Here is a 20,320-nt window from a genome sequence, read left to right as displayed (position 1 = left end):
TAGACAAGATCAAAACTCAAGAACATAAACTCAAAATTCACAATTTATGCTAATGAACTGTTAGGAAATAGACAATAATTGTAAAGGAATGCATTTCAACTATCAAACATTTACTGAGTGTTTATTCCATGCTGGGCTCAAATCTAGGGATATATGATCTGAGGTTTTGTGAACACTCATGGCTGTTACAAAGATGAGCAAATATCACTGAGACAAGACTTTTGCCCTGTGCAAGAGTCTCTCCAGGGCCTTCTTCATGTCCCTGTTCCTTAGGCTATAAATGAAGGGGTTTAGCAGTGGAGTGACCACTGTGTACATCACAGAGGCAATGGTGCTCTTATCCCTGGAAGTGTTGGATGAGGGGAAAAAATACAGTCCAATAATTGTTCCATAATACAGAGACACCACAGAGAGGTGGGAGCCACACGTGGACAATGCTTTGCAGATCCCCTTGGTGGAGGGGACCTTCAAGATGGTGGTCCCAATGCATCCATAAGAGATCAGGATGCATATGAATGGGAGGATGATGATGGCCACTCCTGCTGTGAAAATGGCCAGCTCATTGAGGGATGTGTCTGAGCAGGAGAGCTTCAGCAGGGCACCAAGGTCACAGAAGAAATGGGGGATGCTGTGGTCAGCACAAAAGGACAGCCGGGTCAGGAGGAGGGTGTGACACAGGGCATTGGCACAGGAGAGAATCCAGGACACAGTTACTAGTAAGGTGCACAGCCCCTGTCCCATGATGGTGCTATAGTGGAGAGGGTGACAGACGGCCACGTACCGATCATAGGCCATCGAGGTGAGCAGGAAATTGTCCAGATCAGTAAAAAAGAGGAAGAAATACATCTGTGTTATGCACCCTGCATAGGGGATGGATTGATCCTGAGTCTTCATGTTTATCAGCATTTTAGGGATGGTGACAGATGAAAAGGAGACATCAGTGAGGGCCAAGTGGCTGAGGAAGAAGTACATGGGGGTGTGGAGGCGAGGGTCTAGCCTGATGAGCAGAATGATGAGCAGGTTGCCCAGCACCGTGTTCAGGTACACCCCCAGGAACAGGGCAAAGAACACGCCCTGCTGCTTTGGCTGGATGGGGAGTCCCAGGAGAAGGAACTCGGACATGCTGCTCTGATTTTCCCTCTTCATGCTCCTCTCCTGTCTGCTGTGAAAGAAAGGATATTAAAGAAGCACATTTTTCCTACAGAGGCAGATAATAATGAGTCCTTTCTGCTGGTTAATGTCAGTGTCTGCCTGCATTGCCCTGTCCCTGCAAAACCCTAAAATGAATGGTATTACCATGTAAAATGGGGAATTTACCAACCAAGAAGAGGTTTGATACAGAACAGAAACTGGCTCAGTGGTATTTTTCCATCATCTAGGAGAGAGGCCGCCTCTAAGACATAATTTGCAGCTGTATCTTTTCAGCAAAGAGAAAATGTCACAGCATCTTAGTAGAGGGACAGATAGTAAGTTAAAATCTCCCTAATTTCTATTCTTTTTCTGTACATTTAAGAACAATCCTATGGTTTGACCTTCAGATTGTGACATAATGATTTTTTGAAATTTGACTTCAAAATCCTTTCCTAAGTAAAGCATAGGGAGGAACTTTCAACAAATTCTCAAAAGGAAGTGGATCAAAAATACATTGCCAAAGTTTCCATTATGTATAAAGATTGAAGAGAAAAGAATCATATCTCTTGACTGAACTCAGAGGGTCTTAGATCTCAGTCTTGCAATATCACTGCTTTACAAAGTAAAAATATTACTGTCAGTCACATATATTTTTTACTAATACTCTTATTTATCATTATCTAATCTTCTCTTGATCCTACAAACTCTCCTGACCACATAAATAGGCACACCCATAATAAAAAGAGAGGTGTCAAAGAGATAAGCCATGATATGTCTTCTCCCCTTGTCTTTAGGTACGAGCATAAGAGCTGACCACCTGTGTACACACACACACACACACAAATACACACCTGCTATAGGCAAAGGAAACCAGTTCTGCTCTGAACTTTAACCTAACGTGATGTGGCTGCTGAGAGTAAGGACTGGTTTTTCAGTTTCTCTGTAGGACACCTGGAGACCAGATGTAGCCACTTCTGTGGTCCTGAACCTCTTACCACCATCAGAGAGAAAAAATACATGAGCCATGAAGTTTGTCTCAATTCACAGCTTCAGAAATAAAGTGTGAACACTATCGTCTGCCCAACAGGAAGAGGACCCAAGGGACCAGACCCCCAAGTCCTGGTTAGAGACATGCATTAAACATAGATTAATTGCTCAGTTTTCTTCTTATTCTCTCCAAGACAGATGCCCTCGGGCACTCGTTCCTAAACTTTGATGTGCACGTAGAATCCCCTGGGAAGCTTGTTAAAGTTGCAGATCCCAGCTCCACCTCCAATGATGCTCATTCTTGAACTCTGCAGCCAGGAATTCTGACGCACATGGTCCTAAGGGCAGATTTTGAGGAAACATTGTCCTTAGGAAGAACATCATGGTGATGCCCTGTGGGTATGACCCCCCCCAAAAGATTTAAAAGACCTCTTCACCCGTCTCTACTAACTTAATGTTTCCCCTAGTTAAGTCATAACCTAGTATGTGAGCAGGGATTTATTTTCCAAGTGGAAATTCCCTTTTGATTTTCTGCTTTTAAAATTAATTCTTCTTCATGATGGAAACCCAAATACAATAACATAGATAAGAATTGAAAGAAGTACATCAGAGAACTTCACCCTTCCATTATTCATTTATCCTTCTAAAGTGGATTTTATTCAAGAAATTTTATATTTACATAAATGGGATTTAGTTTATATGGTATTTTATAGCTTTCTTTTCCTATAAGAATATATTGCAATAATATTTGCATATCTACTTCTATGCATATAAATATAAAGAATACATATAATAGCAACATGTCAATCTACTTAAAAGTTAAAAATTTTAGCTGCACTCTTGCCAAATAGTTCTGATGAACCAACTCATTGCAAAAGACACTGATGCTGGGAAAGATTGAGGGGAGAAAGTGAAGGGGGTGACAGAGGATTAGATGGTTAGATGGCATCACCAACTCAATGGACATGAAAAGTGAAAGCAAGTGAAAGTCGCTCAGTCGTGTCCAACTCTTTGTGACCCCATGGACTGTAGCCCGCCAGGTTCTTCTGTCCATGGAATTCTCCAGGCAAGAGCACTGGAGTGGGTAGCCATTGCCTTCTCCAGGGGGTCTTCCCAACCCAGGTACTGAACCCAAGTGCCCTGCATTGCAGGACAATTTTTTACTATCTGAGCCATCAGGGAAGCCCAGGAATACTGGAGTGGGTATCCTATCTCTTCTCCAGTGGATCTCCCTGACCTAGGAATTGAACTGGTGTCTCCTGCATTGCAGGCAGATTCTTTACCAGCTGAGCTACCAGGGAAGAGTTTGAGCAACTGTAGGAGATGGTGAAGGACAGGGAAACCTGGCATGCTGCAGTCCATGGAGTCACAAAGATGAAACTGGAGCCCATTATACAGAGTGAAGTAAGCCAGAAAGATAAAGACCAATACAGTATACTAACACATATATATGGAATTTGAAAAGATGGTAACGATCACCCAATATGCAAACCAGAAAAAGAGACACAGATGTACAGAACAGACTTTGGGACTCTGTGGGAGAAGGCGAGGGTGGGATGTTCTGAGAGAATAGCACTGAAACAAGTATACTATCAAGGGTGAAACAGATCACCAGCCCATGTTGGATGCATGAGACAAGTGCTCAGGGCTGGTGCACTGGGAAGACCCAGAGGGATGGGATGGGGAGGGAGGTGGGAGGGGGGATCGGGATGGGGAACACATGTAAATCCATGGCTGATTAATGTCAATGTATGGCAAAAACCACTATAATATTGTAAAGTAATTAGCCTCCAACTAATAAAAATAAATGAAAAAAGAAATCTTGAGCTCTTTAATAAAGTTAAACCTTACTAAAGATTATACCAAGCCTTGAAATCTTCTCTGTGTCAGTTGTCTGATCAAGGTTATTTTCACATCTCCAAAGCATCCAGTTTTACAGGCTCCATTATCATGGTTCCCCCGGGGCCCAGGAGGAACTTTGTGCTCCTTTGAAAAGAGAAGAACCTAACTTTGAAAATGTCCAGGAAAAAAACATGAAGAATGGAAGGTTAAATTGAATTCTGTGAAAAGAGAGGTAATAAAGCCAAATCGTCTTCATTCACCTAAGGGATTGCTTTAGTCAGAGCTTATGAAATGAAATAAATAAACAGTAAAGTAATTTGCCATTGCAATATTCTATTCATGTATCAAATGTCAAACTGTTTCCAATATTTTGATTTGCATCTTTACTCCCAAACAGACTAGAGCTGGGGACATTCCACAGACTTAAACGTCACTCCGGAGACTGGTTACATATTGTTTAGTCTTACGTTTATGTATAATGTTGGTAAAGATATTACACTTTGCATAGCACCAGCACACACATGAGCTTCCCTGGTGGCTCAGATGGTAAAGTGTCTGCCTGCAATGCAGGAGACCTGGGTTCGATCCCTGGGTTGGGAAGATCTACTGGAGAAAGAAATGGCAACCCACTCCAGTATTCTTGCCTAGAGAATCCAAAGGATGGAGGAGACTGGTAGGCTACAGTCCATGGGGTTGCAAAGAGTTGGACACAACTGAGTGACTTCAGTTTCACTTTCAGCACACACATACAAAATGACACGATAGAAAGACTGGGATAAAAACCAATGCTTATCTTTCTGGCTTACTTCACTCTGTATAATGGGCTCCAGTTTCATCCATCTCATTAGAACTGATTCAAATGAATTCATTTTAATGGCTGAGTAATATTCCATGGTGTATATGTACCACAGCTTCCTTATCCATTCATCTGCTGATGGGCATCTAGGTTGCTTCCATGTCCTGGCTATTATAAACAGTGCTGCGATGAACATTGGGGTGCACGTGTCTCTTTCAGATCTGCTTTGCTTGGTGTATATGCCCAGAAGTGGGATTGCTGGGTCATATGGCAGTTCTATTTCCAGTTTTTTAAGACATCTCCACACTGTTCTCCATAGTGGCTGTACTAGTTTGCATTCCCACCAACAGTGTAAGAGGGTTCCCTTTTCTCCACACCCTCTCCAGCATTTATTGCTTGTAGACTTTTGGATAGCAGCCATCCTGACTGGCGTGCAGTGGTACCTCATTGAGGTTTTGATTTGCATTTCTCTGATTATGAGTGATGTTGAGCATCTTTTCATGTGGTTGTTAGTTATCTGTATGTCTTCTTTGGAGAAATGTCTGTTTAGATCTTTGGCCCAATTTTTGATTGGGTCATTTGTTTTTCTGGAATTGAGCTTCAGGAGTTGCTTGTATATTTTTGAGATTAATACACCAATACAGTATACTAATGCATATATATGGAATTTAGAAAGATGGTACTGATAACCCTATATGCAAGACAGAAAAAGAGACACAGATGTACAGAACAGACTTTTAGACTCTATGGGAGAAGGTGAGGGTGGGATGATCTGAGACAACAGCATCGAAACATGTATATTATCAAGTGTGAAACAGATTGCCAGTCCAGGTTGGATGCATGAGACAAGTGCTCAGGGCTGGTGCACTGGGATGACCCAGAGGGATGGAATGAGGAAGGAGGTGGGAGGGGGGTTCAGGACGGGGAACACATGTAAATCCATGGCTGATTCATGTCAATGTATGGCAAAAACCACTACAATATTGTAAAGTAATTAGCCTCCAACTAATAAAAATAAATGGAAAAAGAAAATAATCCAAAGGGTTAGTAAGAGGAGGAAAAAAAAATGTGGAAAATTATGATTATGTGAAAATAAAAGTTGTGTGATGCTAAAAAAAAAACCAATACTAAAAAAGACATACACCTAATAAGAAAACAATAGAGATAAAATGAACAAGAAATAAACTAATCTAAAAGAAGGCAGAAAAAAAGAGAAAAGAAAACAAAAAAGAATCTCCCTCCAAATCAGTTTGCACTAAGTGATTTTGCAAGGCAGCAGGATTACAAAGCTGATGAACAAAAACCAAAAATCAATGGTATTTCATATCTTAGCATTGAGAATTAAAAATGTTTAATATACTGTTTATAACAGTATAAAAACTGAAAAATATATATGGATGAATATATTAAAATACCTGCAATACCAGTACATTAGAAACCACAAAATATTTATGGTGAATAAAGAGGATGCAAATAGAGATATACCTTGCACACAGACTGGATAACTCAACATTATTATAGAGCTGGTTCTCTCCTCCATTTGACCTACAGAGTCAATGCAATCAAAGCCAAAAACATTAGCAGTCTACTCTTTGAAGATACTTCTTAATTTTACACAGAAGTGAAAGGGAAGCCACGATAATTTAAAATGAGAAAAAAACTGCCAGACTTACTTTACCTAATTTCAAAACTTTTATAATCCATAGCAAGGAAAATAACAATATTGGCATGAGAATAGGAATATAGATCAATAGAACAGTGAATAACTTTGAAATCAATCAATACACACAAGGTCAATTAATAGTTTATGAATGCACCAAGGCAATTTAATGTGGCAAGAATATTGTTTCAGAAAACAATGTCAGCATGATTCAGTATCAATATGTCTTAAGAGAACACGGACTCTTGGCTGCACCACATGCAAAACATAACTTGAAAAAGAGCAATTGTGTAAAACCTATAAGTATAAAACTATGGTGTAGGCAACATTTCCTTAGATAAGACATAGAAGTCATGAACTCTAAAAAAAAAATCTTGACTTCATAATAATAAAATGCATCTGCATTTCTAAAGAAACTCTTCTTTAAAAATTTTTATTGGAGTATAATTGCAATGTTGTATCAGTTTCTGCTCTTGAGGAAAGTGAATCAGTCACATGTATACATTTTTGTTGTTCAGTCACTCAGTCATGTCCAGCTCTTTGCCACCCGATGGACTGTAGCATGCTAGGCCTCCCTGTCCCTTACCATCTCCCAGAGCTTGCTCAAACTCATGTCCACTGAGTCGATGATGCCATCCAACCATCTCGTCCTCTGTTGTCCTGTTCTCCTGCCTTCAATCTTTCCCAGCATCAAGGTCTTTTCCAGTGTATCGACTCTTCATATTAAGTGGCCAAAGTATTGGAGCTTCAGCTTCAGCATCAGTCCTTCCAAGGGTTATTCAGGATTGATTTCATTTAGGATTGACTGGTTTAATCTCCTTGCAGTCCAAGGCACTCTCAAGAGTCTTCTCCAACACCACAGTTTAAAGGCGTTAATTCTTTGGCGCTCAGCCTTCTTTATGGTCCAACTCTCACATCTATGTATGACTACTGGAAAACCATAGCTTTGAATGGACATTTGTTGGCAAAGTAACATCTCTGCTTTTTAATATGCTGTCTAGGCTCATCATAGCTTTTCTTCCAAGGAGTAAGGTTCTTTTAATTTCATGGCTGCAATCACCACCTGCAGTGATTTTCAAGCCCAAGAAAATAAAGTCTGTCATGGTTTCCATTGTTTCCCCATCTGTTTGCCATGTAGTGATGGGACCAGATGCCATGATCTTAGTTTTTTGCATGTTGAGTTTTAAGTCAGCTTTTTCACTTTCCTTTTTCACCTTCATCAAGAGGCTCTTTAGTCCCTCTTGGTTTTCTGCCATAAGGGTGGTGTCATCTGCATATCTGAGATTATTGATATTCCTCTTGGCAATGTTGATTCCAGCTTGTGCTTCATCTAGCCAGGCATTTCGCATGATGCACTCTGCATAGAAGTTAAATAACCAGGGTGACAATAAACAACCTTGACGTACTCCTTTCCCAATTTGGAGCCTGTCCATTGCTCTATGTCCAGTTCTAACTGTTGCCTCTTGACCTGCATTCAGGTTTCTCAGGAGGCAGGATAGGTGGTCTGGTATTCCCATCTCTTGAAGAATTATCCAAAGTTTGTTGTGATCCACACATTCAAAGGCCTTAGTGTAGTCAATGAAGCAGGAAAGAAAGTGAAGTCACTCAGTCATGTATGACTCTATGCGACCTTGTGGACTGTAGCCTACCAGGCTCCTCTATCCATGGGATTCTCCAAGCAAGAATACTGGAGTGGGTTGCCATTTCCTTTTCCAGGGGATCTTCCCGACCCAGGAATTAAACCAGGGTCTCCTGCATTGCAGGCAGATGCTTTACTCTCTGGGCCACCAGGGAATGAAACAGAAGTAGATATTTTTCTGGAATTCTATTGCTTTTTCTATGATTGAACGGATGTTGGCCATGTGTTCTCTGGTTCCTCTGCCGTTTCTAAATCCAGCTTGAATATTTCAAAGTTCTTGGTTCACATACTGTTGAACCAGTCTAACTTGGAGAATTTTGAGAATTACTTTGCTAGCATGTGAAATGAGTGCAACTGTGCAGTTGTTTGAAAACTCTTTGACATTGCCCTTCTTTGGAACTGGAATGAAAACTGATCTTTTCCATTCCTATGGCCACTGCTGAGTTTTCCAAATTTGCTGGCATGTGGAGCTCAGCACTTTAACAGCATCATCTTTTAGGATTTGAAATAACTCAGCTGGAATTCCATCATCTCCACTAGCTTTGTTTGTAGTGATGCTTCCTAAGGCCCACTTGACTTTGTACTCCAAGATATCTGGCTCTAGGTGAGTGATCACACCATCGTGGTTATCTGGCTTATTCCGATTTTTTTGTATAGTTCTTCTGTGTATTCTTGCCATCTCTTCTTAATATCTTCTTCAGTTAGGTCCATGCCATTTTTGTCCTTTATTGTGCCCATCTTTGCATGACATGTTCCATTGGTATTTCTCCATTTCTCCATTGAAGAGACCTCTAGTCTTTCCCATTCTATTGTTTTCCTCTATTTCTTTGCATTGTTTACTTAGGAAGGCTTTCTTATCTCTCCTTGCTATTCTATTTAATATACAGTAGTATTTAACAGAATACTACTATGTACTAAAATACAAAAATTTAATATAATACTACTATATTTAAAAGATAACAGTTTAGCACAGGGAACTCTTCTCAATGTTCTGTGGTGGATTTCCTTTCCATTTAGGTCACCACAGAGCAGTGAGAAGAGTTCCCTGTGCTATACAGTAAGTTCTCGTTAGTTATCTTTATAGTACATCGTACTAAAAGTCTGGTTGCTTTTTTATTTTTTATCTCTGGTTCCTCTGCTTTTTCTAAACCCAGCTTGGATATCTGGAACTTCTTGGTTCACATAATGCTGAAGCCTAGCAAGCAGGATTTTGACAATAATCTTACTAGCATGGGAGATGAGAGCAAATGTCTGGTGGTTTGAAAGGAAAGGAGTAAGACAGGGTTGCTTATTGTCACCCTGTTTATTTAACTTATGGGCTGAGCACATCATGAGAAATGCTGGGCTGGATGAGTTACATGCTAGAATCAAGATTGGCAGAAGAAACATCAACAGTTTCAGACAGGTGGATGATACCTCTCTAATAGCAGAAAGTGAAAATGAAAAAAAAAAAAAGAACCTCTTGATGAAGGTGAAGGAGGAGAGTGAAAAAGCCAGATGAAATCTAAATATTAAAAAAAACTAAGATCATGACATCCAGCCCCATCACTTCATGGCAAATAGAAGGGGGAAATGTGGAAGCAGTGACAGATTTCCCTCTTCTTGGGCTCTAAAATCACTGCTGATGGTGACTGCAGCTGTGAAATTAGATGATTGCTTCTTGGCAGGAAAGCTATGACAAACCTAGCGTCATAAAAAGCAAAGACATCACTTTGCCGACAAAGGTCTGTATAGTCAAGGCTATGGTTTTTCCAGTAGTCACATACGGTTGTGAGAGCTGGATGGTAAAGAAGACAGAGCGCCGACCAATTGATGTTTTCCAACTCTGGTGCTGGAGAAGACTTCTGAGAGTCCCTTGGACAGCATGGAGATCAAACCAGTCAATCTTAAATGAAATCAACCCTGAATACTCATTGGAAGGATTGATGCTGAAGCTCCAATACTTTGGTCACCTGATGTGAACAGCCAGCTCACTGGAAAAGATCCTGATGCTGGGAAAGACTGAAGGCAGAAGGAGAAGAGTGCTACAGGGGTAAGATGTTTCAATAGCATCACTGATGCAATGGACGTGAACTCCGGCAAACACCAGGAGATGGTGAAGGACAGGGAGGCCTGACATGCTGCAGTCCATGGGGTCACAAAGAGTCAGACGTGACCAGGCCACTGAACGACAACGATAGTAAATGTATATGACAGAGGAATGGATAAATATGTGGCACATAACTGTTAGTGGGAATGTGAATTGGTACAGCCACTATGGAAGACGGTATGGAGATCCTTAAAAAACTAGGAATAAAACCACCACATGACCCAGCAATCCCACTCCTAGACATATACCCGGAGGAAACCAAAGTTGAAAAAGACATGTGTACCCCAAGTGTTCATTACAGCACTATTTACGATAGCTAGAACATAGAAGCACCCTAGATGTCCATCAACAGATGAATGGACAAAGAAGATGTGGTACATGTACACAATGGAATATTACTCAGCCATAAAAAGAAACACATTTGAGTCAGTTCTAATGAGGTGAATGAACCTAGAGCCTATTATACAGAGTGAAATAAGTCAGAAAGAGAAAGATAAATATCACATGCTAATGCATATATATAGAATCTAGAAAGATGGTACTGAAGAATTTATTTGCAGGGCAGCAGTGGAGAAACAGACATAGAGAACAGATTTATGGACAGAGAGGGGAGGAGAAGGTGAGAGGTATGAAGATGTGGCACATATATACAATGGAATATTACACATCCAAAAAATGGATCAAACTGTGCCATTTTCCGAGACGTAGACTGACCTACAGATTGTCATATACAACGAAGTGAGTCAGAAGAGAAAAAAAAATCATATATTAGTGCATATATATGGAATCTGGAAACAGTACTGATGAACCTATTTCTAGGTCAGGAATAGAGATGCTAACAGATGCAGAGAACAGACATATGGACACACCAGGGAAGGAGAGGGTGGCACAAATTGGGAGATTAGGATTGACGCATATACACTACCACGTGTAATGTAGACAGCTGGTGGGAAGCAGCCACATAACACAGGGGACTCAGCTCAGTGCTCTGTGATGACCCAGATGGGTGGAAAGGCTGGGTGGTGGGAGGCAGACTCAAGAGGGAGGGGATACATGTATACTTACAGCTGATTCGTGTGGCTGTACATCAGAAACCAACACAACATTCTAAAGCAATTATCCTCCAATTAAAAATAAATAAAAAACAAAATTAAATAAAATACTTTTAAGGGGACTAATAAATTCCCAGGCAATGAGAGGAGAGACATAAGTACTGCCAGCTATGCAATTTCTCAGTCTGATACACAAAATTTATAATCAAGAATATCAACTCAAAATTAACAATTTATGCTAATGAATTGTAAGGGAATAGACAATAACTGTCATAGGATGTAATCTAAGTTACCAAATATTAACTGAGGATTTATTCCATGCTAGAATCTGGGGTTCTATGTCTGTTATAAGATGAGCAAACATCATTGAGACAAGACTTTTGCCCTGTGCAAGAGTCTCTCCAGGGCCCCCATCATGTCCCTGTTCCTTAGGCTATAAATGAAGGGGTTCAGCAGTGGAGTGACCACTGTGTACATCACAGAGGCAATGGTGCTCTTGTCCCTGGAGGTGCTGGATGAGGGGAAAATATACAGCCCAATAATTGTTCCATAATACAGAGACACCACAGAGAGGTGGGAGCCACATGTGGACAATGCTTTGCAGATCCCCTTGGTGGAGGGGACCTTCAGGATGGTGACCCCGATGCGTCCATAAGAGATCAGGATGCATACTAGTGGGAGGATGATGACGGCCACTACTGCTGTGAAAATGGCCAGCTCATTGAGGGATGTGTCTGAGCAGGAGAGCTTCAGCAGGGCACCAAGGTCACAGAAGAAATGGGGGATGCTGTGGTCAGCACAAAAGGACAGCCGGGTCAGGAGGAGGGTGTGACACAGGGCATTGGCACAGGAGAGAATCCAGGACACAGTTACTAGTAAGGTGCACAGCCCCTGTCCCATGATGGTGCTGTAGTGGAGAGGGTGACAGATGGCCACGTACCTATCATAGGCCATCAAGGTGAGCAGGAAATTGTCCAGATCAGTAAAAAATATGAAAAAATACATCTGTGTTACACACCCTGCATAGGGAATGGATTGATCCCGAGTGTGCATGTTTATCAGCATCTTAGGGACGGTGACAGATGAAAAGGAGACATCAGTGAGGGCCAAGTGGCTGAGGAAGAAGTACATGGGGGTGTGGAGGCGAGGGTCTAGCCTGATGAGCAGAATGATGAGCAGATTACCCAGCACCGTGGTCAGGTACATGCCCAGGAACAGGGTGAAGAACCCGCCCTGCTGCTTTGGCCGGATGGGGAGCCCCAGGAGGAGGAACTCGGACATGCTGCTCTGGTTCTCAGGCCTCATGCTCCTCTCCTGTGTGCTGGGGATGAAAGAACAGTGAAAGAAGCAGAAACTAACTATCAGGCAGATCGAAATGAGTCCCTAGCATAGTAGAGGGATGATAAGTTAAAATCTACCTCATTTCTATTTTGTTTCTGTACCTTTAAAAACAGTCATAAAGTTTGACCTTCAGGCTGTGACGTATTGAACTTTTGAAATCTGGCTTCAAAATCCTTTAGTAAGTATAGTGAGGAAGTTTCAACAACAAATCTCAAAGGAAAGTGGATCAAAAATAAATGGTCAAAGTTTCCATTATGTATAAAGATTGAAGGAAAAAGAAGCTAATCTGTTGATTGAACTCAGAGTGCCTTAGAGCTCAGTCTTGCAACATCACTGCTTTACAAAGCAAACTTATTACTGGCAGTTATGTATTTTTTACTAGTACTCATATTTTTCAATCTCCAGTCTCCTCCTGATCCAACATGTTTCCATGACCCCTTGAACATCCATAGTAAATAGTGTTGTTGTAAATAGGTTTCAAAGAGATAAACCATGGCATGTCTTCTCCCCCACCACCATCTTTAGAAACTAATAATAAGAAATTACATAAGCCAAGAGCACAAAGAGGTGATGACCACCTGTGCACACACACACACACACATACACACACACACACTTGCTTTTGGTTGAAAGAGACTAAGTTCTACTCTAAACTTTATGCTCAAGTGATCTAACTGCAGGGAATAAGGACTGGTTTCTCAGCTTCTCTGGGCCTTCCCTGGTGGCTCAGATGGTAAAGAACCTGCCTGCAATGCAAAGGGGGAGACCCGGGTTCGATTCCTGGGTTGGGAAGATCCCCTGGAGAAGGGAATGGCAACCCACTCCAGTATTCTTGCCTGGAGAATTCCATGGACAGAGAAGCCTGGCGGCTACAGCCAGTGGGGTCACAGAGAATCAGACAAAATGGCTTCAGCTTCTCGGTAGGATACTCCGAGACCAGATTTAGCCACCACTTCTGTGGTCCCGAACCTCTCACCAGCATCAGGGCAAAATAAGCAGACTCCTCAATTCACAGTTTCAGAAATGGAAATATGAAGACTATGCTCTGCCCACCAAGGAGGGGACCCCAGGGACCGGGCACCAAGTTCTTGGCTAAAGACATGAATTAAACATCTATTAATTACTCAGTTTTCTTTATACTCCCTTCAGGAAAGATGCTTCCAGGCAGTGGTCCCTAAACTTCAACACTCCCCAGAATCCCTTGGGAGCTTGTTAAAGATGCAGATCCCAGCTCCACCTCCAGTGATGCTCATTCATGAGCTCTAGGGCCAGGGAATTCTGAGGCACATGGTCCTAAGGGTTGACACTGAGGAAATACTGTCCTGAGGAAGAACATCGAGCCCAAAGGAGATATGGAAAGATCTCCTTACTGCCCCTTCCCTATGGCTTAATGTTTCCTCTAGTTAGGTCATAGCTTGGATATACAGATGGAATTTTTTCTCCCAAGTGGGAATTCCTTTTTGATTTGATGCTTTTAAAATTAATTCTTCTTTATGATGGGAATCCAAATACAATAACATAGACATGAAAACAAAGGAGAAAGTCAAAGTACTTCACCCATCCATTATTTATTTATCCTTCTAAGATGGTTTTTTTAGTTAAATTATTTTAATTAGAGGATAATTACTCTACAATATTATGATGGTTTTTGCCTTACATCAACATGAATCAGCCATGGGTATACATATTTCCATTAATGAAGTTTACTTTATATGGTAATTTATAGTTTTCTTTTCCTATTGTAATTTATTATAATAATTGTATATGTACTTCTATGCATTTCAATACATAACAAAATGTATCTGTTCTTCAAAACAAACTCTTTTGAAAAAAATTTTATTGGACTATAGTTTCTTTACAATGCTGTGTTATTTTCTGCTATACAGGAAAGTGAATCAGCCATATGCATACATATACCCCTCTGTCTTTGGATTTCCTTCCCATTTAGGTCACCACAGAGAACTGAACTGAGTTCCTTATGCTCTACAGTTATGTTCTCATTAGTTATATATTTTATGCATAGTAGTAAATGTCCATCAAGAGAAGGGTAGATAAAGATGTGGAACGTATATACAATGGAATATTACACAGCCATAAAATGGAACAAAACTGTTCCATATGAGGAGACATGGATGGACCTACAGACTCACACAGAATGAACTAAGTCAGAAAGAGAAAAACAAACATCGTATATTAGCACAAAAGAAGGGAAGGATTGATGCTGAAACTGAAACTCCAATACTTAGGCCACCTGATGCAAAGAACTGACTCATTTGAAAAGACCCTGATGTTGGGAAAGATCAAAGGCGGGAGGAGAAGGGGACGACAGAGGATGAAATGGTTGGATGGCATCACCAACTCAATGGACATGAGTTTGAGTAAGCTGCGGGAGTTGGTAATAGACAGGGAAGCCTGACATGTTGTAGTCCATGGGGTCACTAAGAATCGGACACGATTGAGTGACTGAAATGAACTGAACTGAACTGAACACAAAAGAAACTCAAAATAGAAAGACAGGCTTCAGAAAATATTCTCAAAATGTATTTCTGATAAAGACTTGAATCCAGAACATATACAAAAGACAAGCAATCCAATAATTTTTTTAATAATGTGAAAAATTTGAACAGATATCTCACCAAAGGAAGATATATAGCAAATTAGCATATATAAAGACACTAAACATCATTAGTCATTAGAATAATGGAAATGAAAATCACAATGATATAGCACAACAAACCCATTAGAATGGCCAAAATTCAGATAAATGGCAATTCCTAGTGGTAGTGAAGATGTGAGAACTCTCAAACATTACAGGCAGTATTGCATAATAAAGAACTGTTTAGGAAATAGTTGGTCAGTTTCTCCTGAAGTTAAATACACCCTTGGCTCTGCAATTCCACTCTTAGGGATCTATGCAAAAGAAATATAAATTTCTCACACAAAGATCTGAATGTACAGCTATGTGCTGCTGTGCTCTGCTTAGTCAGGCAGTTGTGTCTGACTCTCTGCGGCCCCATGGACTGTAGCCCACCAGGCTCTTCTGTCCATGGGGATTCCCTAGGCAAGAATATTGGAGGATGTTGCCGTGCACTCTTCCAGGGGAACGTCACAACTCAGGGATTGAATCTAGGTCTCCTGCATTGCTGGCAGTTTTTTTACTGTCTAACCCACCGGAGAGCCCATGAATACTGGAGTGGGTAGCCTATCCCTTCTCCAGGAATTGAACCAGGGTTTCCTGCATTGCAGGCAGATTCTTTACCAGCTGAGCTACCAGGGAAGCCCACACAGCTATACACATATTCATATATTAATACATGTGACAAAGGTGATCCTGAAATGCCACGAAGAAAAGATGGATTTTCAACAAAGGGTGCTAGGGTAGTTGAATATCCATAGAGAAGAAAAAGAATTATAATTCATACCATAGGCAAAAATTACTTCAAGAAGATTATAGATCTAAAAGTGAAAGGTAAAAAATAAAGGCTTCTTAGAAATAACATACAAGGATATTTTTATATATTTGGTCATATTTTTAAAAACACAAAAAGTACAGATCATAAAGGAACAAATCAACAAACTTGACTACCTTAAATTTATGATCTGTTGTTCATCAAAATATATCATTTAGATAATTAAAAGGCAACTCACAGAGTAGGAGAAGATTCTATCTGTCTATCTATCCACCTGTCCATATAGCTGGCTACCTACCTATCTTCAACAAAGAAATCAGATCCAGACTATAAAAAATTCTTTATATCAATGAAAAAAAGGAGGAGAAAATGCAATAGAAAAATAAGTAAAATATTTGAATGACTACTTCACTTAAGAAGATATCCAAATAAATAACATACATAACAAAAGGTGTTCAAATTCAATTTTTAATGTTAAATAAATACAAATTAAAACCACCATGAGATACTATCACACACCCATCAGCATGACTAAAATTTAGAAGACTAACAATATGAATCTTGCTGGGGTTATGGAGCAACTAAAACCATCTTATGCCACAAATGGGAGTACATACTCTGGACCCTCTGGACTACCATTGAAAGTAAAAGTGAAGTCGCTCAATTGTGTCGGACTCTTTGCCATTTCCTTCTCCAGGAGATCTTCTCAACCCAGGGGTTGAACCTGGGTCTCCAGCATTGTAGGCAGACGCTTTACCATCTGAGCCACCAGGGAAGTCCTGGACTACCATTGGGTGGTATCTTTTCGTGTATTCCCTGTGACCTAGCATTTCCATACCTAGGTATGTGCCCCCAAAGAATTACATATATATGCATATCAACAGATAGTTATAAGAATGTCACAGCAGCCCTATTCATAATAGTCGCAAACTGGAAAAAAAAAATTCTAAATGCCCATCTACATTGTGTGTGTGTGTGTGTGTGTATTAGTCACTCAGTTATGTCTGACTCTTTTCGACCCCAGGGACTGTAGCCCACCAGGCTCTTCTGTACATGAAATTCTCCAGGCCAGAATACTGGAGTGGGTAGCCATTCCCTTCTCCAGGGATTATTCCCAACCCAGGGATCAAAACCAGGTCTCTTGCATTACAGACAGATTCTTTTCCATCTGAGCACCAGGGAAGCCACCATCAACATTACAATGAATTAAAAATTGTAGTATATTTGTATAATGGAATTCTAAACAGAATGAGAATAAATAAAATACACACTAAACAGTGATGAATCTCACAAATAAAATAAATTTGGTGAACAAAATAAATCAGACAAAACTGATAAATTGGTCTACATTAAACTAAAGAATTTCTGTTCCTTAAAAGACACCCTAGCTGCACTTGATGAGGAAATAACACACAGAAGGGTTGAAATATTTGTCAAGATACTTGGGCTAAGACCATGTCAAGTCCAAATGAAGAACTAGATTATGCCCAGACAGTTCACCCAAGTTCTTCCTCTGAGTCACAGATAGAAGAGAACAGGGCAACAAGAGCAAACCCAGAACATTGCCTCCCCAGGTGACGGACAAGAGGAACACTCTCTAAGACCATGCACGTAGAACAGGAATCCCAACTGGAAAGAGCAGGGCTCCTCCTCTCTTTAGGGATCCAGAGACAATTAGTCTCTATTCCCACTAATGAGGTCACTGGGGTCTCCAAACCTGGAAAATATTCCCAGCATGAGTCCCTCCAGGCCCTCTCAGTTCCATTTATTGTGACTCTAGAAATCTACTCCATAGTTGCTGACAGCACCGGGTTTCATTTCCATTACACAAGGAGAAGAGGCTGAGTCTCCTAATGGGGCTGTGATGTGAATTTGCCACTGTCCAAGGAGAAAGTGTTAGGGTACAGAACCCCATGCTGAGTAACAGCTGAGGTTGGCTTGAGATCAGCCGGGTAAGTGCTGAATCAGAAACCCTGCAGTTCAAGTCTGGGTTTTACTGCTCACCTGCCACCTCATCTGGGATAAATTGCTTCACCTCTTTACATCCCAGTTTCCTCATCTGAAAAATAGTGAGTTCATCTAATCAGAGTGAAAATACCACGGTGAGAGAAGTAAAGCACTTTTAGTTCAATGTCTGTCAGGATGAATCAATACTTGTTATTCTTGCTATTGCTGTTAATGTGATCATTGAGATATTTTGTAATTTATCCCTGGCTCACGGATGAGAGAAAAAATTGATTGCCGGGTCTGTTTTACCCTAGAGACTGCACTCTTGAGCACTAAGTCATTCTGCCTCCTGTTGAGGGTTGGGGTGGGGCGGGAAAGACTCAGAAGAGTGAAAATAAACTGGAACATCAGAAAGCTGCTGCTCTGGGAAAGTGTGCTTTTGTTATGTCAAGGAGGTGAATTTTGGACCCCACTCAAGGTAGGATGTGCTGGTTGTCAGGTGACCTCCCATGGAGGGGAGGGGCTGGAGGTTGAGTGAATAGCCAGTGGCCAATTATTTAAATCAATGAGTCCAGTGTAATGATGTGCTCAGTTCCTAAGTCTTGTCTGACTCTTTGTGACCCCATGGACTGCAGCACACCAGGCTTCCCTGTCCTTCACTCTCTCCTGGAGTTTGCTCAAACTTGTATCCATTGGCCAGTGTCCTATGTAATGAATTCTATATAATGGATTTCCCAGGTGGTGCATGGTAAATAATCTGCCTGCCAATGCAGGAGATGAAAGAGACAGGTGTTTGATCCCTGGGTTGGGAAAATCCCCTGGAGTAGGAAATGGCAACCTGCTCCAGTACTTTTGCCTAGAAAATTCCAGATGGATGAACATATTTCTTGAGATTATAATTACTTTACAATGTTGTGTGATGTCAACTACAAATTGGCACTTGCCAAGAACATTGTTCAGTAACTCATCAACAACAAGGGCATTTGCTATCTGCAGTGGCACTAGTGGTAAAGAATCTGCCTGCTAATGCAGGAACGACAGGAGAAGTGGGTTTGATCCCTGGGTCAGGAAGATCCCCTAGAGGAGGGTATGGTAACCCACTCCAGTATTATTGTTTGGAGAATCCCATGGACAGAGGAGCCTGGCAGGCTACAATAAAAAGAGTTGAAAAAAGTCAGACAAGACTGAGAGACTTACACACCCATGAACACACGGGGACTTATATTTTCAGAGCCCAAAACTAATGGTTCAAGTCTCTGTATCACTAACTCCGAGTTTAAATGACAATTCTCCTGACTCAGTTTGACTCATCCAATTACATGGTTCAACCACCTGTGGCCAAAGAGGTTGTATTACATGCATCTCATCGCCTGCTCACTACCCTCCAGTCACACTGCTTTTCTTCTACTGACCAGTCCCTTTCCCTCCTCCAGACCATCACATGTGCTGGGAAGTTTTCATCCCCTCTTCTTTCTTCTACTCCTGATTTTCTCAAAGAAGTTTTCCCTAAACTCCTTTCTAAATTAGGTCCTCTAATTATATGTTCTCAGTGTCACCCCTGTATCTCTCCTTTTCATACCCAGCAGAGTTTTGACTATGTTTTTTCTTGTTCATTTGCTTCTTGTCAGTCTCTCCAATCAGACTGTACGTGCAGAGACTGTGCCTGCTTCAAATGACTTTAAATATCTCATGCCCAGAGGCATTCCTGGTGTAATGCAGGCAATCAATAAATATTTGAATAGATGAAAAATTACAAACATGGCTCCCCAGACCCAACGTGGAGGTATTCTAAAGGTTGGATTTATTTCACATGATTACAAAGTAGTTAACAAATATCTCTAGTGTGTGTTCAGTCACCCAGTCATGTCGAACTCTTTGTGACCCCATGGACTGCAGCACACCAGGCCTTCCTGTCCCTCACCATCTCCCGAAATTTGCCCAAGTTCATGTCCATTGCATCTGTGATGCCATCCAGCCATCTCATCCTCTGATGCCCTCTCCTCCTTCTGCCCTCAATCTTTACCAGCATCGGGGACTTCATTCCTCTCTAGTACCCATGAGAAAATAAAGGCCTGCCTTAGGAGTTAGAATTGCATGATGGGCCAATTTCCAGATTTGGTTGAAGAGAGATCTTAGTTTGAATACTGACTTATTCCCTTATAGCTGTGTGATCTTAATCTGGTCCCTTAGCCTCTCTGAGCTTTTCTGATTTGGAAATGCAGGGTAAAGATGCATGGCATAAAGGTTGTATGGATTAAATGATAGAAGTCATTGTCACATAGGAAACACATCAGAAATGATTTATATATCTATCCACAGTCCTGAAAATGGTCCCTGAAGCCTTTGCCTTTTTAATTCTCCCTCTTCTGGGAATAATTCAGAGTCATCTGTATCACTGGCACTCTGCTTTTCTTTTCTTTTTTTTT

General features: G+C 41.0%; 1 protein-coding gene across 2 annotated transcripts; it reads right to left on the bottom strand.

Annotated features, from left to right (window-relative positions):
* Window positions 1-204: 204 nt before the first annotated feature.
* On the bottom strand, window positions 205-12,501 carry LOC122703435 (olfactory receptor 1J4-like). 2 transcript variants are annotated; one of them, XM_043917718.1, is made up of 2 exons: window positions 12,005-12,501; window positions 205-1,147 (listed from the first exon to the last, which is right to left on the bottom strand). In XM_043917718.1, the coding sequence occupies exons 1-2, from the start codon at window positions 12,499-12,501 to the stop codon at window positions 205-207; spliced, it is 1,440 nt and encodes a 479-aa protein (XP_043773653.1). The 2 variants fall into 2 exon arrangements, with proteins under 2 accessions (XP_043773653.1, XP_043773654.1); XM_043917719.1 differs by lacking the exon at window positions 12,005-12,501 and adding an exon at window positions 2,981-2,988.
* Window positions 12,502-20,320: the final 7,819 nt, after the last annotated feature.

Source organism: Cervus elaphus, chromosome 11 (genome assembly GCF_910594005.1).
Source record: "Cervus elaphus chromosome 11, mCerEla1.1, whole genome shotgun sequence".
Lineage (NCBI taxonomy): Eukaryota > Metazoa > Chordata > Mammalia > Artiodactyla > Cervidae > Cervus > Cervus elaphus.
Note: the sequence above shows the minus strand (reverse complement) of the source record. Positions and strands in the feature narration are given on the sequence as shown.

Coding starts and splice junctions, on each gene's coding strand:
- LOC122703435 (XM_043917718.1), bottom strand. CDS start 12,501: ATGAGGCCTGAGAACCAGAGCAGCATGTCCGAGTTCCTCCTCCTGGGG. Junction 1,148..12,004: donor ACCCTCCTCCTGACCCGGCT/GTCCTTTTGTGC, acceptor ACAGGAGAGGAG/CATGAAGAGGGAAAATCAGA.